At 44.6% G+C, this 21591-nt stretch overlaps 3 protein-coding genes across 3 annotated transcripts in view; 1 reads left to right on the forward strand and 2 right to left on the reverse strand.

Moving 5' to 3' along the window:
* Positions 1–526: 526 nt before the first annotated feature.
* cdkn2aip (CDKN2A interacting protein) lies at positions 527–5147 on the reverse strand. The gene is made up of 4 exons (XM_056278375.1): positions 4897–5147; positions 4292–4541; positions 4055–4176; positions 527–1923 (listed from the first exon to the last, which is right to left on the reverse strand). The coding sequence occupies exons 2-4, from the start codon at positions 4537–4539 to the stop codon at positions 1340–1342; spliced, it is 954 nt and encodes a 317-aa protein (XP_056134350.1). The 5' UTR covers positions 4540–4541; positions 4897–5147; the 3' UTR covers positions 527–1339.
* A 431-nt stretch (positions 5148–5578) lies between these two features.
* On the forward strand, positions 5579–16948 carry tubgcp4 (tubulin, gamma complex associated protein 4). The gene is made up of 18 exons (XM_056278373.1): positions 5579–5716; positions 7253–7381; positions 7633–7755; positions 7869–7922; positions 8059–8115; positions 8242–8321; positions 8662–8863; positions 9067–9232; positions 9497–9621; positions 10290–10340; positions 10423–10528; positions 10908–11015; positions 11423–11567; positions 11824–12001; positions 12449–12583; positions 15450–15566; positions 15685–15824; positions 16715–16948. The coding sequence occupies exons 1-18, from the start codon at positions 5639–5641 to the stop codon at positions 16719–16721; spliced, it is 2001 nt and encodes a 666-aa protein (XP_056134348.1). The 5' UTR covers positions 5579–5638; the 3' UTR covers positions 16722–16948.
* Positions 16949–16978: 30 nt separating this feature from the next.
* Positions 16979–21591, reverse strand: part of tp53bp1 (tumor protein p53 binding protein, 1) — a 46012-nt gene continuing 41399 nt past the window's right edge. The window contains exons 24-28 of the mRNA XM_056278376.1: positions 20385–20573; positions 20208–20302; positions 18886–19082; positions 17388–17524; positions 16979–17283 (exon numbers count right to left, since the gene is read on the reverse strand). Coding sequence (XP_056134351.1) covers positions 17096–17283; positions 17388–17524; positions 18886–19082; positions 20208–20302; positions 20385–20573 — 806 coding nt within the window. The 3' untranslated portion in view covers positions 16979–17095. The remainder of the gene's footprint in view (positions 17284–17387; positions 17525–18885; positions 19083–20207; positions 20303–20384; positions 20574–21591) is intronic.

A 21591-nucleotide genomic window follows, 5' to 3' on the forward strand; every position in this document is an offset into this window, starting at 1 on the left:
ACCTGGTGGGTAACCCCTGAATTTAGACACCGACGTGTCTTTGCAGGCCTTGGGTGACTGCTCGCTGCAAGAGAGGAAGGAACTACAAATAACCGTCATGCTTTGCGGCCCTGTCAGACGATTTCAGGGCTAAAAAAAAAAAATCCCATGGGTGTGTACCCACAAATTTGCCCATTGAATCCCATGGGTGTGTACCCACAAATTTGCCCATTGAATCCCATGGGTGTACCCACAAATTTGCCCATTGAATCCCATGGGTGTGTACCCACAAATTTGCCCATTGAATCCCATGGGTGTGTACCCACAAATTTGCCCATTGAATCCCATGGGTGTGTACCCACAAATTTGCCCATTGAATCCCATGGGTGTGCACCCACAAATTTGCCCATTGACGCACGAGGCCCCTGAGTTTCATATTCCATGACAGGCAGTCCAATTAATATATGTGCATAATTATCTACATCGCATTCTTGTAACCATTTGTCCAAGGTGGAGTAACTGTAGTTCAAAAAGAAGAAGTCGTGGCAGTAGTAACGAATTTTCCTTTATTTTCATTTGAAAGAAAAGTATATACAGCCAGAAGTGCTAACAAAAAAACACACGGTGATGTGAACCATGTTATTTTCACAAATACACACCCCCGCCTGCTCCCGATAACAGAATAACTGTACACAACTTGTGTGGAGAAATTAACTAAAAGCACAGAGCCCCCAACAATCTGAACAGTAGGACACTCAGTGGTTTTTAATCAGTGAGGTTAAATGATGGGAGGGGAAAAAAAAGAAAGCAGTAACCTGTAGTGCTCACGTCTAAGATGGGTATATAGCCGGAGACAAGAACAACAAACAAAACCAAGATGTGTTAAAACTTTGCTGAGCAACTAATTAGACAAACTAAAAGACCACAGTGGGCGGTTTGAATGTTTCACAAAGCTAATTATTCATAGGAGAAACTTTGACAATATGACAAAATACAAATTTCAACCAATCACAGCAGTCAGACCTGTTCTCACTTTCACCAGGGAACGAACCTGAAACCAAACTTCCCAACAAACTGCAGGCATTCAATCGAGTTGCATTACCCACGTCTAGCATAAAAATGTGTCTCGCTAAACGTGTCATTTTACAACACGTCTGAACACGACAACAAAAAGCACGGCGCTGTTTGGATCCCACGCCACATGTGAAGCACACTTTTAACAGTGAAAATAGCAGGTGCCGTGTTCGGAGGCTCGCTGCCCACACGGCCAAGAACTCCTTCAGTGTATTCAGATTCATCAGATACATACCGCCTTTTGCAGCCAAACACGCACAAATCAAGGTTTTTCTGTGTGTTGTTGCTACGATGAAGCGTCTTCCTGTGGCTGGAAGGGGTAGCTGAGGGCAGGTGGAAAGCCCTGGTTCCTGGGCTGATCATCATGTAGGATCACATCCTCCACGTCCCCCCCTCTGTACCTCCGTCGACAGATCTTCACTGTCACTTTCCGCCCCTGAAAGGCTTTCAGGGCTTCTTTGGAGGCCATGGCTCTGGCGGCGGCCTCGTCGCGCCCGTAGCCCGTGCCCATGTAGACAGTCTGACAGCGGAGCTCGCACACATGGCCCTCCTTCTGTGTTCGGCCCACCGGGAGGTCTGGAATGTCTTTCAATGGCACAATCACGCAGCTCAGACTCTGCTTGCAGGACTCCACACAGCTCCGCAAGATCTCAAAGTGGTCCAGGTTGGGACCGAAGCCACCGGCGGACACCAGCTTCCAGGCCACCGCCTTATAGAGGCGGTTGAAGAAAGGCTGGTGTTCAGCGGGAGCCTGTGGCGGCGGTCCCGATTTCTGGGTCGGTGGCCGCGCTGTGGTCCTCCCTGCAGACCGACCGTCGACCTCATTCGGCCCGGTTTTGGGTTTTTTCACACAGCTGTCGGGGTCACCCTCTGAAAGGCAATAGCGTAGTCAGCATGTGACAGATCCCACACAGCAACCTCTATTAACTATGAAACAGACTCTAGACATAGGTGTGGGGATGTTAGAAACAGAGCAGCCTATAGATGACTGGTCCAAAATAAAACTGTAACGGAAGAGTGTCTTCGGCAGTCCATCAAACCGAATAATTAATACTGTGAGGTCTATAAACGGACAGCTTGAGCTGAGGATGTACAGATGGGTTTACTTTATATACGTTTGCTCTGATGCAAAGTGCATTGCCCTGCATTTTGATATAGATATTTGTTTTAGAAATAAAGTTTGAATGACTGATAGCCTGAAACCAAATAACTAAACCGTGAACTCGTAAGTTGAGTAATCATAATGAGCAGCCTCGGGCAGTAACGGAATACAGTAAAGGGCATTACATATTCAGGATACAAATGGTAAATGGACTGCATTTATATGGTGCTTTTCTAGTCTACTGACCACTTAAATAAAGTGCTTTACAGTGTATGCTTCACATTCACCGATTCACACACACATTCATACACTGATGGCGGCAGCTGCCATGCAAGGCGCCAACCTGCTCATGAGGAGCAGTTAGGGGGGGTTCAGTGTCTTGCTCAAGGACCCTTTGACATGCTCTCTGGAGGAGCCAGGGATCGAACCAGGAACCTTCCGATTACTGGACGACCCGCTCTACCTCCTGAGCTATGCCACCTGGTAAACATACACAAAAAAACTGTATTCCAGTAGTATCTGTGAGAGGATGGCACAACACAGAGGAGCTAGTCAGGCCAGGACTCCACATTCTACACTCATCTACAGGCCAGTGGACACTCTTTCAAGGATGAGGATGAGGAGAAACGCTGGTTTGAACGGGGAGTCAGAGGCCATCTATGTTAAGAGGGAACGACCATCCCTGAACAGAGGAGGGGGCCTAAGAGTACGTCTGTCACCATCTTACATTGCTGTGATTGCAAACATTCCCAAATCTTCTGTGAATAGTACACATGGCCATTGAAACTCTAGTTAATGGTCACACCCATATTTGCATATGAAACTGATTGTTGGTTACGGTCGTTATGGACTGTATTGTTTATAAGGGGGGGGGGGGATACCTGCAGTCGGTTGAGACTGAAGAGGTCACTTAGATGAGTGATGAAACGTATCTGTCAATAAGCATTGTGTCCAGATGAACTGATTCAACTTTCTTTGGTTTATATTTTTTTGTTATTTTTATTGTGGGATGTCATTACCAACAAAACACAAAACTGAACAAAAGTCCAGTTCAGTGGGAGGTAATCCTCTTTTTCCCTCAGCCATGTATCAACCCTCAGGGATGAGCATAAAACTCAACAGCTAAGGGTCATTCAATTCATTGACAAAAGCACAACTTGCTAAAACAGAAACGTTGCTGCAAAACGACAGCCTATTAAAGGATGGCGTTTTCTCGAAAATGTGGTTTCTGCTTCTGAAGGTCACTGCAGATCTTCTCTATCAGGGCTACACTACAGGCTCTCATCTGTGAGGTGGGAGCGATATTTGGATTATGTACTTCAAGCTTGAGGTAGATAGACCTAGCCACCGCTATGGAGGTTGGGCAAAGCTGAGAGGGAAAGGCTGTAGACGTAGACTATGCCGCACATTTTGGTTAACAAAATGCTAAAACATTTTTTTTATTCAGTGTGTAGAACGTAAGAATTACTTTAGGCCCACTACAATGAGAAACGAAAATTAAAATGTTAAAATATGGATGTTTCGGTTTCCTCCCACAGTCCAAAGACATGTAGGTCAGGTGAATCGGCCGTACTAAATTGTCCCTATGAATGTGTGTGTGTGGGCCTGCTGGGATAGCCTCCAGCATCCCGCGACCCCGGTTGGGATAAGCGGCTTGGATAATGAATGGATGGAAAAAATGACTGTTATTCATTTCCATATAATTTTTTTTTGTCAAAGCAACAGGAAGCCACTGGAGCGGGGCAAAAGAGCCGCATGCGGTTCCGGAGCCGTAGGTTGCGGAGCCGGGTCTAGATAGATGAGATGATCATTTATCGAGGGAGAAACATCGCAGATTTTAGCTTCAACGTCAGCAACAATAAACGAAGTATTTATAAATTGGGAGTTTGGATAGACTACCGGCTGAGGCACCCCTCTTCCCTTTGGCAATGATTTCATCCCTTGTCATATGAACCGGAGCATCAGTCACATTTACTCCTTCGCTCATCTTCTTTAGCTTGTCCATTACTGCCTGTGGGTACCTAAGTGGGGAAACAAACAACAACAACAACAAAAACCTGGTCATGCATGTCTGCTGGCGTTTAGAAACCAAAAATGTTTACTGTACAAAATCATCCTGCTTTCAACACAGCTTACCTGCAGCCCAGGAAAACATGGTTGGCCCATGCCATGGAAAGGGACAGCAGTCTGTCCAAACCGTTGCTGGGAACTCCTTGCTCAAGGGTGGGGAAGGCCTCCATGTTCCTCAGGATGAACTCTCTTCTGGCGAACCACTGCTTGTTGGTCTCGCAGTAGCCCCGGAAAGTTTCCACCCACTGGGCCAGCTGACGGTTCTGGCCCAGGTATTCTGAAACCACGTCGTCGCCGCTCCTCCCCTCCGCCATCACTACAACACAATCACATCACACCATCAGGGAGCTTAATCGACGAATTCCCCCATCTGTCAAGTTCTGTTAAAACGGAATAAAGCGAATTACATTCGATATCAAACACAGGGGGGCAAACCGTGTTATTTGTAACAATCAGTAACGTATCAGTTTAACGTCTCTTGTGTCCGGTATTAGCCGAGGTTGAGCATGCCGTCTGCAGGGCGGCGTGCAGAGGCGACGCGCGGGGGGCAGATTTGCCATTCCGGCGGATCTTCCGCGAAGTAGCGGCGCGGCGTTAGCAAAGCTGATGGGGGCCAGCGGGCCGCCGGGCCTGCCCCCCTCCCGCGTTGTTACCGGGTCCGGTTCACTCACCTCTGCCAGCTCTCTCCGACGTCAGACCGCGGCTCGGTGGCTACATGGTGACGCAGGAGTGACACGATCTCGGTTTCGGCTCAGCTACATCACCGCCACCCCGAACACCGAGGCGCAAGTCCACCAACTCGGGGCGGATCGGTCGCCCCAGCAAATTAACGTTGAGTCGAGTCGTAAGTCGAGTTGAAACGCCCACGCTAGGTCGGTGTGGGAGACATTGCTGGACACTGCTAACGAGTTAGCCGCGCAAGATGTGTGCAGCGTCGTGGTCGCGAACTAGCGACACATCTCATTGGTTTACGGGAGAGCCTGCGACGGGTATCATTGGTTGAATCAAGGGAGGAGGCGGAGCTTCTGCCCGTCGATATCGGCGAACTAGTGACTGCCGCTGTGTGGCTAATCTAGCGCAGCCATTTACACCTATTCCGTCACCGTGCAAATGGATTTTTGTGCTAAAGGCCGCGACACGGGCTTTTGTTCTGTCTAATCTGTCGGGCGTTTACAAGGGTAATGACGATTCTTTGTATAAATCTAAAAGCAAAACTAGCCAACGCCATCAGGGTTCGTCCGCGACGACTTCCTGTACGCTCGGCGTGACGACAACAATGTGCGACTTTCGTGTAATGATGTGATCAACCTGCGTCCGATGGCAGGACGCTTCCTTGCTGTTTTGTTATAGGGAATGAATGATTTGTTGACCTTTTATCGTTATTTAAAGTAAAACCGGATAACGTCGGTTAAGATGATTCACGAACTCTTGCTGGCGTTGAGCGGATACCCCGGAACTATTTTCACATGCAACAAACGGACGGGTTTGCAGGTAAAGCCCCTAACCTAGGTGATACCTCAACGGTGCAAACTAACGGTCTACGGTCGGTAGTTTACCACGAATGAGCTAATTCATGAATTCTTGTGAATTATGCACGTTCCGCCACTTTCATCGGATAATGTCGGGAAGAACTAGTGCTGATGATAACAATAACACCGATTTGACATTTTAGTAATTGCTCTTGTTTCGATCGCCTGTTGTAGCCGAGATCACCTTGAAGGTAGTTTCGTCGGGGACGGCCCATTGTTCCGAAAACAAAAGCCCACAGCTCCGAAAATAGACACGCTCTCTGGAAGGTTCTGCTGTTCGTGTGCTTTGACGTGCAAACGCGAAGACACCGTTTACTACTAATTCGCGTGAATAGGAGATGTTATAAGTGTGTGTGTGTCTCTCTCACTCACACACACACACACAGTGAAAATGTAGTAAAGGACAGAAGATGGCGATCACTGGTTACTCTGAGATGGATTAAAATTAAAGTGGTGCCAGGTAACTGTTTTACTTTAACATATCATTAACATATCACCTGGGATGGCCTTGGCGGCCTGTCCAGGGTGTCGCCCCACCTGCCGCCCAATGACTGCTGGGATAGGGTCCAGCATCCCTGCGACCCTGGGAGCAGGATAAGCGGTTTGGACATGGATGGATGGATGGAGAATGTCATCTCTACTTCACTAGAAATATCATCCAGCCATCCATTATCCGAACCGCTTAACCTGCTCTCAGGGTTGCGGGGATGCTGGAGCCTATCCCAGCAGTCATTGGGCAGCAGGCGGGGAGACACCCTGGACAGGCCGCCAGTCCAACATACACACACACACACACACACACACACACACACACACACACACACACACACACACACACACACACACACACACACACACACACACACACACACCCCTAAGGGCAATTTGGACTGTGGGAGGAAACCGAAGGCACCTGGAGGAAACCCAGGCAGAACATGCAAACTCCACACAGAGGACAACCTGGGTAAACCCCCAAGGTCGGACTACCCCAGGACTTGAACCCAGAACCTTCTTGCTGTGAGGCGACTGCGCTAACCACTGCGCCACCATGCTGCCCTAGAAATATCAACTCTCCTGTATTTATCTCTGGCCAGTTCAGATCAGTGAGTCACAGTTGAGAGTATATTTTCGGAGTAATGGGCATTTGTTTTCGGGATAATGGGCTGTCGGACAAATGGGCTTCCGACTATTGTGGGTTTGGAATAATGGGCCATCGGAACAATGGCATGGCACCGTTTCGTCTTTTGTAAGACTTTGCCTTGAATTCCACCAGCGTGTATTTTTGGTAGAGAGCATAGTGTGCATTATAAAAATAAAAAAAAACGAAAAAAAGGACAGGATGTTGTGTAAAGCCCACTGAGGCAAAATTGTAATTTGTGATATTGGGCTACACAAATAAAATTGACTTGACTTGACTATTTTATGACTTTATATAGCCGTTGCCTCCATATGTCAAAGACGGATAACGCATTCACTGAAACACATCGTTTCAACACAGGTGTCTCAAGACCTCCCTTTTCTTCATCCCAGTGAGACCAGTGCCCTCAATCGCCTCTGCAAGCTGGGGTCAGACTACATCCGCTTCACAGAATTTATAGAACAACACACAGGCCATGTGCACCAACAAGTGAGAAAACATCTCAGTGCTTCATATAAAACATTTGTCTTGGTATATTTCATATCAAATATGTTATTTTTTGAAGATTTAAAAAAAAGTTAACAAGGAAAAAGGAAAATGAAAATATTTATAAACTGTCCTTGAATTTCTTCACTAGCCAGAATGATTTGGACCAGATTTGAGGACTGGTCATTGTTTGAGACTATACCTTAAATGGATTTGTGAAATGGGAAGTTGCCAACCTTTTTTTTCCCTTTCAGGAGCATCACACAAACCAGCCCAACCAGGCTAGTCTTAATGGGATATATCTGCGGGCTTTCTGCACCGGGCTGGACTCTATGCTACAGCCCTACAGACAGGCCCTACTGGATCTCGAGCAAGAAGTAGAAAAGATGACAAATACGATGTGCTTGTGTGTTTATGCAGCATGTTTGATAAAGAGTCTACCTGTTACACATTGCACTCAACAATTAATGAATTGTGTTCTTTGTTTTAGTTCCTTGGAGATCCGCATCTTTCAATATCCCATGTGAATTATATGCTGGATCAGGTATTGGGCTTAAATGAAATGCTTAATTAAAGTTAAATGTGTTATCACTAAAATTCCTTCAGTTGAAACTGTAACATAGACCTTGACAGAAGAAATTGGTCAGTTTGCTTCATGAGAAAGTTTTCTGTCTCTTTAGTTCCAGCTGCTCTTCCCTTCTGTGATGGTGGTGGTTGAGACGATAAGATCACAGAAGGTAAGTAGGAAAACATTGAAATGTTGAAAAGCTTCTCTACTCTTCACTTTGTTTATTTCTGCTTCATCCTGGAGATGATTCAACCAGTTGACTAACATCTGTTCATCATCTCTCTGCTTGGTTCAGATCCATGGTTGTCAAATCCTGGAGACAGTCTACAAGCACAGCTGTGGAGGACTTCCACCTGTACGCATTGCCTTGGAGAAGTAAGTCACCTCACTGACATGCGTGGAGAGCGAATTCATCCTTGTTTAGGACTTAGGTTTACATGAAATGTTTCATTCAGTACTTTGCCGTCAGAGCCTCTACATTATGGAACACACTTCTTGCTGAGCTAAACTGGTGTTTTTGTAAAACGTCTTCACTTTATGTTCTTTTCCTCCTCATCTTAGATGTTTTGTTTCATTTCTTTATTTCCATTTTACAGTGTACAGTTAAGAATTTTTCAGGCTACTTTGCAGTTTTTTAAAGAACTTTGTACCAGTTGATTTGAAGTTTTTCCAATGTGACTATTATTATTATTGTTATTGGTTGTACCTGCTGCAGGATTCTGGCTGTGTGTCACGGGGTGATGTACAAGCAGCTAGCTGCCTGGATGCTGCATGGTTTACTGCTGGACCAGAGTGAGGAGTTCTTTGTTAAACAGGGTCCCAGCGCAGGAGGAGCTGCTGTCAGTCAAGAAGAGGAGGAGGAGGACCTGGGAATAGGCGGTTTGAGTGGTAAACAACTGAGAGAACTGCAGGATCTGGTGAGAAAGCCCATCCTTGATGGTGAAAACACACGGCTCCACATCTCAACATTAGATCCCAATATATAACACCTGATTAATGCATTGTAGAGAAGTCACAGCCAAATAAAACATGGATGCAAGTGACATAAAATGAGCAATGTAAATGGGGTCTTCTTAATGTCTCTGTTGACTGAAGTCTTGCTGTGCTGTTGTCGCTGCAGAGATTAATTGAGGAGGAGAACATGCTCGCTCCTTCTCTCCAGCAGTTCTCCTTGCGAACAGAGATGTTACCTTCTTACATTCCCATTCGAGTGGCTGAGAAAATCCTGTTTGTCGGAGAATCCGTCCAGATGTTTGAAAACCACAACCACAGTCCATCCAGAGCTGGTAGGTTTCGCGAACATCAGCGCTTCTTAACTCCAGTCCTCAGGACCTCCATTACTGCTGGGGTTCTGCTCTCCCTGATAGTTTATTACATCCATGTAAGAATAGACAACCAGCTATACTGGGAAGTCCTGGCGACTAGAGCCGAGAACCACCGTTCTAAACTGAATCTTCAAATGATCAAGTCTCCTACTTTCCTTTACTTAATACAAAACTCAAAGCAAATGATAAATAAAAATATATTGCTGTGGGTTTTCATTCTTCCAGGCTCTATATTGAAGCATCAGGAGGACATGTTTGCTGCTGAGTTACATAGACTCAAACAGCAGCCCCTTTTCAGCCTGGTGGACTTTGAGAATCTGATCGATGGTATCAGGAGCACAGTGGCAGAGGTGGGCCCATTTGAACAATATCTACTACTACTACTACTACTACTACTACTTTTGGCTGCTCCTGTTAGGGGGCGCCACAGCAGATCATCCATTTCCAGCTCTTCCTGTCCTCTGCATCTTCCTCTGTCACACCAGCCACTTGCATGTCCTCCCTCACCACACCCATAAATCTCCTCTTTGGCCTTCCTCGTGTCCTCTTCCCTGGCAGCTCCATATTCAGCATCCTTCTCCCAATATACCCAGCACCTCTCCTCCACACATGTCCAAGCCATCTCAATCTTGCCTCTCTTGCTTTGTCTCCAAACCGCCCAACCTGAGCTGTCCCTCTAATGTACTTGTTCCTAATCCTGTCCTTCTTCATCACTCCCAGTGAAAATCTTAACATCTTCAACTCTGCCACCTCCAGCTCCACCTCCTGTCTTTTTGTTAGTGCCACTGTCTCCAAACCATATAACATAGCTGATCTCACTGTCATCTTGTAAACCTTCCCTTTAACTCTTGCTGGTACCCTTCTGCCACAAATCACTCCTAACACTCTTCTCCACCCACTCCACCCTGCCTGCACTCTCTTCTTCACCTCTCTTTCAGCTTGGGACTCTCAAAGCAAAGCCACACCATACACAAAAGCCCGAAGAAATCAGTCAGACTTTGTGTTTATTGTTTTTCAGCATCTGTGGACATTGATGGTGGAGGAGTCGGATCTGCTGGGACAGCTCAAGGTTTGTCATCTTTAAGAAACCAGTTTGGGATTGTCAGATTGGTTTGAATTGAATTGTTTAGATCGCTTCTCTTCTATTCCAGATTATCAAAGACTTCTACCTGCTGGGCCGTGGAGAGCTGTACCAGGTCTTCATCGACCACGCGCAGCACATGCTTAAGAGCCCTCCCACGGCAGTCACAGAGCACGGTACGCTTCAATGTGGGAATCTGACCCGGAAGATTTTAGAGACTGTTTATTTAAGATGAATGGTATTGATTGCACATACGGTAGATTGTCATGTATGTATTATTTGTTGTATGTTCTACATGCTGAGATCAAGGACCATAATGGAAATAAGTCTTAGATTTTTGTGTTACCCTTGATGATTTCAAGATACATGTATTTTGTATTTGAATAATTGTCAGTTAAACTATTCTGAACAAAACTAAAAAGTAGGTGGTCTTTCTCGTTGAATAGTTCTCATGACGATACATGTTTTCTCCCAGGACTTGTTAACTGGTCATGGATCCATAAGAACATTATCCAATATATTTTTCTAGTCATATGATTTTTTTTTTCTCCCCAGATGTAAATGTTGCGTTCCAGCAGGCAGCTCATAAGGTGCTACTGGATGATGACAACCTCCTGCCCCTCCTTCACCTCACCATAGACTACCAAGGAAAAGACAGCAAAGGTTTACTGCAGAAGTATTTTAATCAGTATTATTTAACTTTCTTGCTACAGAAAAGTACTTTATAGAAATTCATTATTATTAATACTGGTAGTAGTTGAAGCATCAGCAGCAGCAGTAGTAATAGTACTAGTAGTAGCTGTAGTAGTAGAAGTACTAGTTGTAGCTGTAGTAGCATCAAGTCAGTTGTAGGAAATTAATGCAAATAGAAACCTTCGACCCACGTCGATGAACCTTTCCTTGGTAGTGCAGTCCAGTTTGAGAGCATGTGCTGCAGGTTTTTGTTGAATCTAAACTCTACACCTTCTGATTTCAATGATTAGCACAACAAGAAAAGGAGCAAAGTGAAGTCAGTCAGTGTTTTGGTTGTTGACCTGTCCGGTTGGTATCGGTCCCTCCTGTGTTTTCAGAGACGATGGGTGCTAGAGACGGAGCCACTCCACCACAGGACACCTCTCCTCGTGAGGTCCCTCCCACAGGCTGGGCTGCTCTAGGGCTGGCCTACAAGGTCCAGTGGCCTCTGCACATCCTCTTCACTCCTGCCGTCCTGGAGAAGTCAGTACTCAGTTAGCGTCTCACTCAGACAGAGTGTGTTTGACCACTGGAAGCATAGTTTCTGTTCACCTTCTTGTGTTAAACCCAAAGACAGTGACTGTTTTGAGTCAAACAGAACCAATATTTCACTTTCTCACAAAAATTTCCCAAACTCTCCTATCTTGCCTGTCAGAAAACAAAACTCAACTGCCCTGTACAGTACATGTGGACAGAGGAGGAAGTCCTCTGTTCACATTTCTTTCTCTCGTGCGTCCAGATACAATGTGGTGTTCCGGTACCTTCTGAGTGTTCGGCGCGTGCAGTCGGAGCTGCAGCACTGCTGGGCCCTGCAGATGCAGAGGAAACACCTCAAGTCCAACCAGACAGACGCCGCTAAATGGAGGCTACGAAACCATATGGCTTTCCTAGTCGACAACCTGCAGTATTACTTACAGGTAAAGACATAGTCAACTACAGTCTTGAAGATCTACATGCCAGCAAAGTTCCTTTTTGACTCTTTCAATTGTGATTTAACATGATCAAATTTTAAGGCATCGTGTGGCTGATATGTGAAAACAAACAATGGTGAAAAATTCTGCTTCCGACCCCGTTAGATTTAGATATGACTGAGGGCTAGGTAGTTCAACATATTTAGTGCAAAGAAATTCAACTTGTAAGGATATAAATCCCTCTCCTTTAGCAGAAGCTAAACAAGCTATTGGTTCACACGGTGACCCACCTCAACCTTCTGCCTCCACCACACTTGTGAATGTGTTTCATTACCTTGCAAAAAGAGTTAAACTCCACATTTTGTTCCTGGTATCTCAAAGGGTCTTAACAGACAAACGGTTGTTTGGTTCCGAGCCGTTAGATTGGGTCTGTTTTCCTGCCCTCTCTCCCAGGTGGACGTGCTGGAGTCTCAGTTCTCTCAGCTCCTCCAGCAGATCAACTCCACCAGAGACTTTGAGAGCATCCGACTTGCCCACGACCATTTCCTCAGCAACCTGCTGGCCCAGTCCTTCATCCTGCTCAAACCGGTCAGCATCCACCAATCACATTCCACCTTTACACAGTAGTGTATTATTACTTCTGTGTGTAAGGATGTATAGACCTTTTTCCACAAATACGGCCGACGTACCTCTACTTCATCATAGCAGGATAAAGATGTTCCACCATTGCTGTAATATGAAAATGCCAACTTTCCTTTGCCTTCGTCCGTGATCACTTATTTTGTGTTTAAAGGCGGCATATAACACAATACATGTGTTGTCACTGACATGTCTTTTGTTTCTGTTGTCAGACAACTGAAAAACTATAAAAAAGCGATTTGATCAAGAGCCTCAAAAATGCTAACTGGCTAATCAGGGCTAATGGCAATTTCAGGGCTGTTAGCTGTTTGTGAGCCTTGGTCAAATCTTTTTTTTTCTTTTCTAGCCGTGCAGTCGTCTGACAACAAAGATATGTCAATGACAACCTCATTTTGAAACAAAATAAGCGATCGAAGGCGACATAAAGTTTGCTTTTTAACATTTCACGCAATGGGGAGAACGGCTCTTTACCCTTCTTCTATAGTATTTGCCCCCTTCCTGATTACCTCGATTGTTGCATATTTGTCACACTGAATGGTTTCAGATCTTTATACAAAATGTAATGTAAGACAAGGAGAACCTGAGTAAACACAAAATAGTTTTTAAATGTTCATTTATTGAAGGGAAAAAGTTATCCAACACCCATGTCACCCGTGAGAAAAACTAATTGCCCCCCTGAACTTAATAACTGGTTGTGCCACCTTTAGCAGCAACTGCAACCAGACACTTCCTTTAATTGGAGATCAGTCTTTCTCATCGCTGTGGAGGATTTTTGGCCCACTCTTTACAGAATCACTGTAATTCAGCGACATTGGAGGGTTTTCAAGCATGAATTACTCATTTAAGGTCCTGCCACAGCATCTCAATGGGGTTCACACCAGGACTTTGACTAGGCCACTCCAAAACCTTAATTTTGTTTCTTTTGAGCCATTCTGAGGTGGACTTACTCTTGTGTTTTGGGTCATTGTCCTGCTACATAACCCAGTTATGCTTCAGCGTCACATCACGGATGACGGCATGTTCTCCTTCAGAATTTTCTGGTAGCGAGCAGAAGCACTATCACACTAACACCATCATGTTGGACTGTTGGTATGATGTTCTTATTGTGAAATGGATGCGTTTTGTCGCCGATTGTGTTTAACATCTACACAGAACTCATATTCAGACAGATCATCCTTATGAAAGGCATTGTGATCGGAGGCGTGAATGTAAACAACCTAAAATATGCTGATGACACTGCCCTCATTAGCGGAAACAGCAGAATAGCTCCAGAGGATTGATGACAATGAATACAAAGAAAACAAAAACCACGCTGTTCAGCAAAACGTCACCATCAGCGAAGTTCAGACTAACATCAACGGTGTAGAGCTGGAACAAGTGGATCATTTTGTATACCTCGTTCAAATGACAACAGAAGATCGCAGAAGTGAAAAGGAAATAAGAATAGCTATAGTAAGGAGGGAGTAACCAAAAGAAAGATAAATATGCCAATTAGAGAATTCTAAGATGGTACATTTGGTCAGCTTTACTGTGTAGCTTAGAGACATGGACACTGACCATGGACCCTGCATGCTTAGACACATAGAAGCATTTTAAGAGTACCTTGGACTGCCAGGATGATGAATGAGAATGTGCTGTAAGGAGTGCATGAAAAAAAGACAGCTTAGATTTTTCGGTCATACGGTCAGACGTGACAACATGCATACGAGATTGTTGGAAGTTATTTAGGGAAGAAGGGGAAGACCTAAAATAAGCTGGTTCAAGAACATTCAAGACTGGAAAGGATTGTCTTACCTGTGCAAATGCTGTCAGGGCTACTAGAGACAGAAAGGGGTGGGAAGCTATGTCATCCAACACTGATCACTGGGATGGAACTTAAAGAAGAAAGATTGTGAAATTCTGTCTGCTTTACGCCAAACATAACCGGACCCGTGTCTTCCAAAAAATTCCACTTTTAATTTGTCTGTCTGCAGAACATTATCCCAAAAAGCTTGGGGGTGTGCTTTTTTGCAAATGGGAAATGAGCACTAATGTTTCTATTAGTTGGCAGCGGTGTGCGGCTTGCAACTCTCCCACGAATTCCATTTTTCCCGGTCTCATTGTGGAATTATGAACGATGACCTAGGCTGAGGCTCGAGAGGCCTGCAGTTCTTTAGATGTTGTCCTGGGTTTGTTTTATGTTGCTGCGCCCTTGGAAGAATTTTGGTAGGCTGGCCACTCCTGGGAAGATTCACCACCTTTTCTCCATTTGGAGACAATGGCTCTCACTATGGTTTGCTGGCGTCCCAGACCCTTAGAAATGGCTTTGAAGCCCTTTCCAGGCTGATATATATCCCAATTACTTTTTTTCTCATCTCTTCTGGAATTTCTTTTGATGGCGGGGCGGCATAGTGTGCTGCATATAGCGACCTTGTATCCTACTTCACGTTGGTGCTAAGGTTCTACATAAGCCATGTTTAGATTCAATAGGTCTGGCAGTAATCAAGCCTGGGTGTGTCTGCTCCAATTGAATCCAATGATCAGTTAAATTGGTCTATTGGTTGATTAACTAAGGGGGTAATTACTTTTTCCACATAGGGTCAGTTGGTGTTGGATAAATTTTTTTCTTAAATGAAAAACGGAATTTTGTGTTGACTCAGGTCGTCTTCGTCTTATATTACATTTTGTATGAAGATCTGAAACAATTAAGTGTGGCAAAAATAGAGGAAATCAGGAGGGGCAAATACTTTTTCATGGCACTATATGACGAAGCGGAAGTACGTCAGCCATGTTTGTGTTCTATTAGATGGAGTTATATGAATCCTCCTGTCTTCAGGTGTTCCACTGTCTGAATGAGATCCTAGAGCTGTGCCACAACTTCTGCTTGCTGGTTAGTCAAAATGTGGCTCCACTGGATGAAAGGGGAGCAGCCCAGCTGGACATCCTGGTCAAGGTGGGTTTTCAGTTTGGCAAAAGGTCCAACTGTAGCATTGACTCCTCATGTATCAGTAACGGGGTTATTATCTACCATTGCTGCCTCAACAATGAAAGATGTAATGAAATTGTTTCAGGGCTTCAGTCGCCAGTCCTTCCTGCTTTTCAAGATCCTGTCGACCGTCAGAAACCATCAAATCAACTCTGACCTGGCTCAACTCCTCCTCAGGCTGGACTATAACAAGTATTACACCCAGGCCGGAGGCACGCTGGGCAGGTAGGGAAAAGAAACATGAAGCTAGCATAGCTCATTGAGACAAGACCAGGGATTTCATGCTACAATAATCCATTTACTCAAGCCTAAAGCCTCCTACAGACTATGCAGTATTAGCAATCCTGTCAGTTTATTGCAAGCCACACTGCGATATGGATCTAATAAACTTGGGTATGACATCAAGTTTGATGTATGTAGACTGTATGATAACATTATTGAATCGCAGGCTACAAGGCAAGTCCATAAAAACATCATCAGCGTGCCGCATCAGCACGTGTAATCAATCTACGCTGCTGGTAGAGCAACATGACACCGAGCAGGAATCCCGTCCTGTCAATAGTCGCCGCAGCTCGTTTTGTTGAATCCATCGCATTTGGGTCACAGATGCCAACAGTCTGTTTGTGTTTAGCATCAGCAAAGATCCTGCATCGCATTTCTATCAGCTGGTCAGTAGACGTAGGTCTTAGCAGCAGTCACATTGTGAGACGGTCATGCTAAATTTCTGACACTCAGACTTTTGTCCCAGGTTGTCTTCGGTCGCGAGACCGTAAGAACGGCCGTCTTTGAACCTGTCTCACAGTGCGACGTAGGACCACCAAGTTTAGTCATCTTTCGTCTGAGACGGCCCAGATTCGCAGTCTGTCGGAGGCTTTAGGAATAAAAGAGTTCTGAGTGCCACACAAGTAAAGGCCCGAGGCCTTGAAAGTAGATTTTAAAGTGTTTTAAATGATTGACAACTTACATGATGGGATCTGAATCATTCTGATGCCATACACGCGGTCCGTCTGGTGCGCCCTGCTGGATAAAACCAATTCTGAATGACAATATGCAAGAAATATTTGACTGTGGATGTAACCCTGTTTACACACGTTTACATTTGCATTCTGTTTCAGCTTTTGAATCGTTGAGACGGAGAACAAATTTTGAGCAAGTCGCAGCTACACCGCCACTGGATGGAAAAGCAGAACCACACACTGCCTGTGAATCCCATTTTATGCTTTGTGTTGCCCAAATCCTTCCGTTGTTTTTGTAAGATCTGGCTGGTTCCTACACAGAATCTACTCCTCTTGTATAAAATGTATATAATGACGTGTGTGTAGCCTTTTCTAAAAAATAAACAAGTAAAATAAAAGCATTAAAATGAAACAACTGTCACAGTTTATTATTCCATAAAAACAAACAGGTAAAATTATATACAGCAGAAGCATGCACCAGAACTAACACCAGACACTGGACATGATGAAAGGCCTTTTAAACGGACGGATGGCGTCGGATTACGATGAGGCGTAGTCATGGCGATACTGTGGTTTGCTATGGTAACCCAACAGCTCCCCGCAGATCAGACTCTGGATCAGCCACTCAGGAGACACCAGGGGAACTTGCTGTGACGTCACCTTCGTCTCCACCAACGGAGGACAGGCGGCATCTGTGACGACCACGTCGAACTTGCCGGCCTGAATGTCTGCGAACGGACAGAGACCACGAAGACGCTCGTCAGTTACGAACGGGCACACGGCGTACCAACGTGTTTTTACAACGCGGCGTGGTGCAGCAAGCGGGTCGTACCAGAACTGTCCTTGTCTGCCTGGTAATGACGCACAGAGGCGGCGCCACTCATGCTCAGCAGCTGAGCCCACAGCTCTGTCGGCTCTTTGAAAACCAACAGGACCCGCAAGGCGCTGAACGGGCTGCAGCGAGGATGCCTGTCAGAACAAACAGAACTTTATATCTCGCTTTCCTTCATTGGTGTCTATTCAACCATTATTTTCATGCACTCGATGTTAATTTTTCTCTTGGATGACGACGTTTGGAATTATGTTTATTCGCCCGCTTGATTTCTAAATCGTTACGTTCACATCGGACCCCATCTCAGCCTGGTTTTAACTTGTGATCTGGATGGGGATTCATTATCGAGGTTTGCTTCCATACCTGTTTTTTTACATGTTCACGTCCACATTGGGGTCTGAATATGACAGGTCTGTTCTCATTAAAATAGTTAAACAAGAGTAACATGTTCTGCTGATGGAGTCTTTTTTTGTCATTTGAAGTCGGGTGAGTGTGAATAAATATCCATCCATCCATCTATCCATCCATCCATCCATCCATTATCTGAACCACTTATCCTGCTCTCAGGGTCGCAGGGATGCTGGAACCTATCCAGTAGTCATTGGGCGGCAGGCGGGGAGACACCCTGGACAGGCCGCCAGGCTATCACAAGGGGCACACACACACACACACACACACAATTTACACTTTGGGACAATTGAGTACCACCAATACACCTGACCTACATGTCTTTGGACTGTGGGAGGAAACCGGAGCCCCCGGAGGAAACCCACACAGACACGGGGAGAACATGCAAACTCCACACAGAGGACGACCCCCAAGGTTGGACTACTCCGGGGCTTGAACCCAGGACCTTCTTGCTGTGAGGCGACTGCGCTAACCACTGCGCCACCGTGCCGCCCATGAATAAATAACAACCCTCAAAAATCAGTCATAGTACGTTTAACTCCAAGTGTCTGCAGATCAGACTTAAAGAGGCGGGGTAACTGTCAATCATTTTTTTAATTTGGCCAATCAGAGGCTTAAAATTCTTTGTCAGTCAAAAACTAATTCAGGGTGGTTAGGGTTAAGGGTTAAGGGTTGGGATGGGTCTCAACCCGCCCACACTCCAGTGCCATGTTTGTCCGCAGCTACCCATTTGTCTCTGGTCTGCAGAGACACCCTACTGCCTGTGTGATACTTTCCCCACCAATCTAAGCACACTATAGATGAGATCCAATCACATGAGCCTTTGCAGGTAGTCAGAACCAATCACATTCTGATCCTAATACACGCTGCATACGTTTACACCTCGCATTAATATGCATTATTGCTATCCAGATAACATCTGTACCCAGATCACAGCTTGATACCAAACGTAGGTGGGATCTTGAAGCGAGAAGAAAATCAAAGTTGGTTTAGTGTCTTTCTTAAAAAGAATAAAACAAGTGATCAAAACCAAAACAGGATGAAGTCAACCCTGTCGTGGGTGGAGGAATCATGTGATGCCCGGACTCACCATTCCACTATGGCCTGGTCGGGGCCGATCCCGGCAGGCAGCAGGTAGTTCCTGTAGTTGAGTAGCTTGTTTTCCTTGCAGCAATCTCGCACCCAAATGTGAGACACGCATGGCACGCCGCTGGCCACACACAGCAAGTACTTCCTGGTACGGCAGTGCTGGTCAGCAATGAGCAGGCTCTGATAGGCTGCCTTACACTGGGGGGAGGGGTTTGAGGGCACATGGGGCATGGTACATTTCACATTAGCACAGGTCACATTGACGCTGGTTGTACTAGTACTGGTTATATTAGTTCTGGTCACATTAGTACTGCTGGTTCAAAATACTTCTGCTAAACAGCAGTATATTACTGATATTCTGGTCTGGGTGCATTAGCTGCTTGTACATTTGAGATATGATTTTAAGTTTTCATTTATCGCTTTTTAAGCTCACCTAGATGATTTTTGGAATACACTATATCGATTCTGACCCCTGGTCCAAATTCATTACGTGAGGTGATCTGATCTTTGGACTAGAGAGTAATCAACTTTCAAAAACAAGTTTTTGTTTTGATGCCTTTTTGTCTTGTACTTAATCTTAAATTTGTTTGTAAAATTCTTTTTTTTAATTTAAAATGCTCTGTTGAGGGCTTAAACACATTTTAGTTATTTGCTTTTGAAAGCATTTTGTTCCAGCTGTTTTAAAAAGTGATATGTGAATATAGTTTATTTGTTGATTGTCGTACTGGTTCCAGTATCCATGCATTGGTAATAATGTAATCAACTGGTTACACTAGTATTGGTTACATACTGATAACACAGGTACTGGTTATATGAGTATATAGTAGTATGTAAGTATTAATTATATGGATAATGGTATTAGTACTGGTCACATGGTCACTGGTTACATTAGTACCAGTTACATGGATACTGGTTATATTAGTATTAGTTACATGTGCACTAGTTACATTAGTATTAGTTTCATGGGTACTGGTTATATTATTAGTTACATGGATACAGGTTCTATTAGTATTAGGTACATGGTTACTGGTTATATTCACATTAGCTACATGGATACTGGTTGTATTAGTACCTGTTACATGTGCACTAGTTATATTAGCATTAGTTTCATGGGCACTGGTTATATTATTAGTTACATGGGTAATGGTTACATTAGTATTAGATACATGGGTACTGGTTACATTATAATTAGCTACATGGGTAATGGTTACATTAATGTTGTTACATGGGTACTGGATGTTACTTTATCTCTGTCAGCCTCACTTGTAACCCATTACCTTTCATCTCAGATGCTAAGGTCATTCAGTTTCACAAAGCACTTACCTGTTCTTCATTAAAATCCAAGAGGATGAATCCTCCACCTGCCTGCAGCTGGGACTCTGTGTAACCTCTGTTGTAGGGAGCAGTCTGTACGTACTCTACGGTAGAGAACAGTAAAAATCAGAAAATCAACAAGAAACGTTCAATTAAATCACACGCTAGAGTCAAACCCCGACTTACCCTCCTCATCATCACTGGTTAGCTTGTTGGTCAGCCGGTCGGTCTCTGACGAGGCGGTCAGCATGAAGGCAAAGCCCATAAAAAGGGAGGAGCTCTGCGGCAGAGGGCCGTGGCTCTCTGTCAGGTCACACGATTGACCCGGGAGGTCGGTGCCACTGCCGGAGGTATTACACACCCCGACACGCTGGGCTGAGGACACGGACAGGAAGGTGAGATTTGTGTTGACCCTTATAGAAAAACCCCCACATGCATTTCCCACGTGGAAAATTGTGATAACCATGGTGAAATCACATGGGCAAAATGTAGAGCACGTGTTTTGCAATTGGGGAATGTGGTATTGGAACATTATTGTGGTTTGATGGGTGTTCATGTGTGACACATCGATAACTGTCATGTTAACACATGAACATGTGCTCCACTTATCACACCTGTTCGGACGTCTCACCACTCAGGCTCTTCCAGCTGCTGGAGAAATTGTAGCTCCCAGGAAGCCAATCACTACCCCTTGTTTTGGACCTGCCCAAAAGTAAATACCTTTTGGCGTAAGATTTACATAGAATTAGTGACTATATTTGGGACAAAAAATACTTTTAATTGGGATGAACTCCTCTTTGGTCTATTACATGCAACACCCACAAACACTAATACCTTAAGGTACTTATGTGGAATATTGAGTGTAGCTGCAAGAAAAGCAATTACAAAGAAATGGCTTAAGCCAGGCAGCCCATCTATAGAAGACTGGTATGATGTCATTTATGACATTTTTGTGATGGAAAGAATCACGTTCTCCATGAGGCTTGAAGAAACTAAATTTGAGAATATTTGGGAGAAGTGGAAATTGTATGTCCCTAAAACGTCCTTCTTTTGTTTAATTTTTTTTTTATCTAAGTATGGTTTTTGTACTTTTTCTTGTATCTCAAATGGAAAAACACCCCATGTTGTATTTTTGTGTTCTATAATTACTCTGTAAAATGCAAAAAAGATGAATCACTTTGTAAAAGCAGCTAACTAAAGATGACTATGTAAAAATGCTGGTAATGTGATTCCAAATAAAAAATAAAGAACATGTGCTCTACATGTGATAAGATGGCTACTTGAGATCATAACATGGTACACGTGAACAAATGTGATCACAAGGGAATTTCATCACGTGTTTTTTTTTCTGTAAAGGGGAGGGAGAAAAGAAACCAAACAATGAATTCGAGAA

This window comes from Lampris incognitus, chromosome 4 (assembly GCF_029633865.1).
Source record: "Lampris incognitus isolate fLamInc1 chromosome 4, fLamInc1.hap2, whole genome shotgun sequence".
In the NCBI taxonomy this organism is placed as follows: domain Eukaryota; kingdom Metazoa; phylum Chordata; class Actinopteri; order Lampriformes; family Lampridae; genus Lampris; species Lampris incognitus.